The 5,102-nt window shown below is 32.7% G+C and overlaps 1 protein-coding gene across 1 annotated transcript; it reads left to right on the top strand.

The window, feature by feature from the left end:
* The first annotated feature begins 3,241 nt into the window (after window positions 1–3,241).
* On the top strand, window positions 3,242–4,498 carry LOC125592501. The gene has a single exon (XM_048767706.1). It carries the CDS (start codon window positions 3,242–3,244, stop codon window positions 4,496–4,498), a length of 1,257 nt encoding a protein of 418 aa, XP_048623663.1.
* Window positions 4,499–5,102: the final 604 nt, after the last annotated feature.

Below are 5,102 nucleotides of genomic sequence, written 5' to 3'. Positions count from 1 at the left end.
ACAAAAAAAAAACATCTTCTTAGACAACCGTTCAAATGTGGTATATGTCCAAGATCATACAAGAAGTATGACGAAATCTGTTTACTCAGTCTTAGCCCACCATAATATCGCTTTGGTATCTAACTTCAATTTTTAAAAAGCCACCAGATTGTTTCGATGTATGAGAAATATTTTGAATGTTTTTCTCTTTTTTACACTGACCATTCCTTTAAAAAGGAATTGTAGTTATACATAAAGTTTTGTCACAATGGTCCAGGAGAAGAGTGGATAGAAAATAAGAAAATAGTGAAGATAGTTGATAAGGCAGCTTTTGTTTGTTTATTGTTTTGTTTCTTTATTATAGTTTCGTTGATTTTGTCTTGTATCCCAGTATGTTTTTGCCCCCAGAAGAAGAGGCAAATGAATTAGTCCATCTCTCACAGTGAAACAATTTTTTTTTTGTTCACAATAAAATAATGGCTACTGGATTGCATTCTATCTCTCTCCACTTGTCTTTGTGTTAAATTATATATGACACTAACTACCTACTTGGAATGCATATCTCCACGTAAAAGTTATCCTTTTCTAATTGCTGTACTATTGTTATGAGGACTTACATTTTTATTGGTCTAGGTGTTTACGGTACCACATGTATTTTAGCACTTGGGTTGAGATATGAATCTGTACACTATATGAACTGTCCGATTCTATGGAAATTCTAGCATTATCTACCTTATGTTAAATTCAATATTAGTTTAACTCGATGGTTTGTGAAAAGAACCGATTTGTATGCAACCAATAAAAGATAACTAAATTCAGAAAACACAACCATTCAAAAAATAACATTTCCAATGTTAGTGAAATGGTTTTCAAACTGAACCAAAAGCATTACCTGCAAGAGAATATGACCTGCAAAAAAAAAAACAGAGTACAGCTTATTCCAATTGTGGAGCTCTAATCGAGACTAAAAGTAATGCCACTTGTAGTTTGCTGATTACCCTAAATTACATTATAAGTGTTTGAACGCATTTAATTAATCATACTTTATCTTTAATACTCTTTAAGATGTTTCAAAAGAAGAGTAGATAGCCAACAATTTATATATCATATAGCGTTGTCGTATATCACCTTTACGAAATATAAAGTCACCATATTATTCATGTCTTTTTTTTCCTGTAAAACCATGACTAAGAAAATATATTTTCATCTCCATGACATAGATAATTTCTATTTCACCCATTATGGACTAAAAGTACTAGAGTCTAGGTTAAGTGTTACCTTGATATTTCCAAACCGTGGTTAAATGTTGGTTGTGCAAGCCTAAAACTCCATGGCAAGTACTAAGTACTAACAGTATAAGAAATAAGAAGAAAATCAACGTATTTATATATTCTACACTGCATATAGTTTAATTAAAACGAAATTATATATATATATATATATATATATAATTTGATATCTATTAAATGATACTTCATACTCATATCATTTTATGGTCAATTGTATTTTTTATAATAAAAAAATTTAAAACAATTATTCATAAAATTTTCATTGTAAGACTTTTAACACTTTTAGTAATTTATAGTCGTTTTAAAATTTTTTTAAATATAACATATAAGAAAAAAATATAAATATTTTATTATATGGTTAATGTGATTGTTTAAATTTTAATAATATAAATTAAACAAAAAGGATGGAGGACACAAATTTTATTATCAAATTTTTATTATTCAAAATTATTAATTCATATATATGTTAATCATATTAGGTAATTCCGTAATTTTTATTAAATGAAAGAATGGTGAATATTTTTTATGCATTACTAATAAATTTCATATTTAATTTAATAAAATATAATATATATTTATTTAGACCAACCTATTTTTCTAAGGATTCTGAAAATCATTCTGGTGATGACATATGGCTACATTTAAAGGTTTTAATGGTCCTCAATTAATATATAAAGGATTTTTACATATTTTTATATATTTTGTATTCATTTACGTATTATAAAATAATAAATATAATAAATAATTAGCGAGTAAATATTATGTATATAATTAAACTGGAGTAAGCACGTAAATCAAAGTAAATAAATCAAAGCAATCAGTTTATTTATTTTATATGATATATATTAAATTCTAATGATATTGACATAAGTATATAGTTTATTTAATATGAATATTTAATTGAATATTTCTAGTTCCTACTCATATAACTTTATTGTGAAATTTTTAATAGTTTTAATAATTTATAATCGTTTTAAAAGATTCAATGTAAAATTGAAAATTGAAATATTCAGGTCTCAATGCATTTTCAATGTAAATTTCGAAATTAAAATATTTATATATTTTTACACGACATATAGTTTAATTTAAAAGATATATATATATATATATATATATATATATATATATATATATAATTTGAATATCTATTAAATGATACTTCATATATATTCATATGATTTTATGATCATTTGTGTATTTTTATAATAAAAAATATAAAACAATTGTTCACAAAACTTTTACTATAAGACTTTTAATAGTTTTAATAATTTATAGTCGTTTAAACAAATCAAAATATAACATATAAGAAAAAAATCTAATTTTTTTATTATATGGTTAATGATTGTTTAAATTTTTTAATAATATAAATTAAACAAAAAGAATGGTGGATAAAAATTTTATTATCAAATATTTTTTTATTCAAAATCATTAGCTGTCATATATATGTTAATAATATTATGTAATTCTTTAGCTTTTATTTACTGAAAAATGGTGAAAATTTTTTATATATAACTAGTCAGTTTCATAATTAATTTAATAAAAATATAATATATATTTTGATAGACCAATTTATTTTTCTAAGGATTCTGAAAATCATTCTAGTGATAATATGTGCCTATATGTAAAAATAAGTATTATCTAAAAGTTACAAGGGGTTATGAGCGGCGATTCTAGGGTTTTGGCGAAGAGTGGCGATAGGGGTTTGGAGTCGGGAGATCAGGATGCGACCATGTTGGACGCGGGGGGAGAGAGGGAGACCGCCAGGAGACCCGCCAGATACGGGGACTTCATGGGTTGCTAAGGTAACGGGTACAAGTGAGGGGGGTATGCCGGTGCCGGAGAGCCTGATTGATGATGCTTTTGTTTCGGAGAGACTCAAAGTTGAATTTCCGAATGGGGAGGATGGTGAACCATCCATTACGATTGAAACAGAGGTGTTAGAAGCAATGAATGGGATGTGGAAATAGTGTATGATGGTTAGGGTTTTGGGAAGGAATGTTGTGATCGCTGCTTTGAGAAGGAAGTTAAAGGAGCTATGGGATCCGAAGGGGGAAATGTATGTGATGGACTTGCCTCGTCAGTTCTTCATGGTCCGCTTCGAAAAGGAGAGCGAGTATTTGACGGCGCTGACAGGAGGTCCATGGAGATTGTTCGGTAGTTACCTTATTGTGAGAGCTTGGTCGCCGGAATTTGATCCGTTAAGAGATGATATTGTTACAACACCGGTTTGGATCAGACTAACTAATATCCCAGTGAACTTCTATCATCGATCGATTCTCATGGGAATTGCCAAGGAGTTGGGTAAACCAATACGCGTGGACCTGACTACATTGAACTTTGAGAGAGCCAGATTTGCGAGAGTTTGTGTTGAAGTTAACCTCGCAAAGCCTTTGAAGGGGACAGTTCTAATAAATGGTGAGAGATACTTTGTGGCTTATGAGGGTTTATCTGAAATCTGCTCCAAGTGTGGGATCTACGGACATCTGGTCCATGGATGTCCAAAGACCATTGTGGAAAGAGTGGCTAATCCAGTTACCCAAACAGGGACGCCAATATCTGCTCAATCTACGCCGCGACAAGTTCTACAAGTGCAGGGAGATGGATTTACTCAGGTAAGGGGACCGCGAAGAGGAAGGAACACACAATACCGAATGGCAAATATCACGATGAGAGAATTAACAGTGGAAGCTAGTCGGAATAACAGGGAGAATATTACGCTTACGAGTGGGGGTGAAGAAAGCGAAAATATTGTTAACAGTGAGGAGAATAAGGAGAATCATGATATGAACATCCAAAACAAGAAGGGTAAGGGAATCTTGCATGGGAAGGAATCTTTAATCTTTGGCGGGAATACTAGTGCAATGACTAGTTTGAAGGTGGGGACTAAAGTGAAAGGAGCTGGTAATAAGAAAGCAATGGAGGAAGGACGAGGAAAGGCCAAAAAATTAAATAATAGGCCTGTCAGGGGTTTGGTGTTTGGACCAACCAAGGGAGAAGTCAGTTTATCGGAATCTGGCAAGAGATTGAGAGTGGAGAATATTGTTGTTGGGAGATCGGGTGGAGTTTTCCGTAATAGAGTGGAGGAAGTTAGGGTCATGCCCCAAACGATGCAATTGCGAGATGAGGAATTGGAGAACCCAATGGATAGTATTATCAGTGTGACTGAGCAGCGAGAGACTGATATACTGAATAGCCCGAAGCGGGATGAGAGGGCTCTGGCCCTCGCATAACAGGGTGCCCCGGTAATTCGATTGAATCTAATCATATTAAAGATGATAAATTGCTTATTTTGGAATTGTCGGGGGGTAAATAAACCCAATTTCAGACGTTCCATTCAATACATTTTAAAGACGTATAATACTGATGTTCTTGCGTTATTTGAAACCCATGCGGGGGGAGACAAAGCAAGGAGAATATGCCGAAATTTGGGATTTGATAACTCTTTTCGAGTTGATGCTACTAGTCAAAGTGGAGGAATTTGGCTATTGTGGAGAGATCAAGATGGGTTGCTCACGGTTTTGGAATCATCGGAGCAGTTTATCCATGCTAGGGTAATGATGGGGACAGAAGCTATCCATCTTATTGCAGTGTACGCTGTGCCAACCGTTAGTCGTCGGAGTGGACTCTAGGGAAGTTTAAAACAGACGTTGGAAAGTATAGTTGAGCCGGTGTTGGTGGGGGTGATTTTAATACTATTTTGAGATTGGATGAGAGAACTGGGGGGAATGGCAGACTTTCACCAGATTCTCTTTCTTTTGGAGAATGGATTAATGAGTTAGCCTTGGTAGATATGGGGTTCCGAGGCAACACGTTCATATGGAGGAGAGGAAAAGA

The sequence above is a fragment of the Brassica napus genome, chromosome C9 (assembly GCF_020379485.1).
Source record: "Brassica napus cultivar Da-Ae chromosome C9, Da-Ae, whole genome shotgun sequence".
NCBI classification, from domain to species: Eukaryota; Viridiplantae; Streptophyta; class Magnoliopsida; order Brassicales; family Brassicaceae; genus Brassica; species Brassica napus.
This window is presented reverse-complemented; position numbering and strand designations above follow the sequence as displayed.

Excerpts from the sequence above, each read along its gene's own strand:
- LOC125592501 (XM_048767706.1), top strand. The coding sequence starts at position 3,242 with ATGGTTAGGGTTTTGGGAAGGAATGTTGTGATCGCTGCTTTGAGAAGG.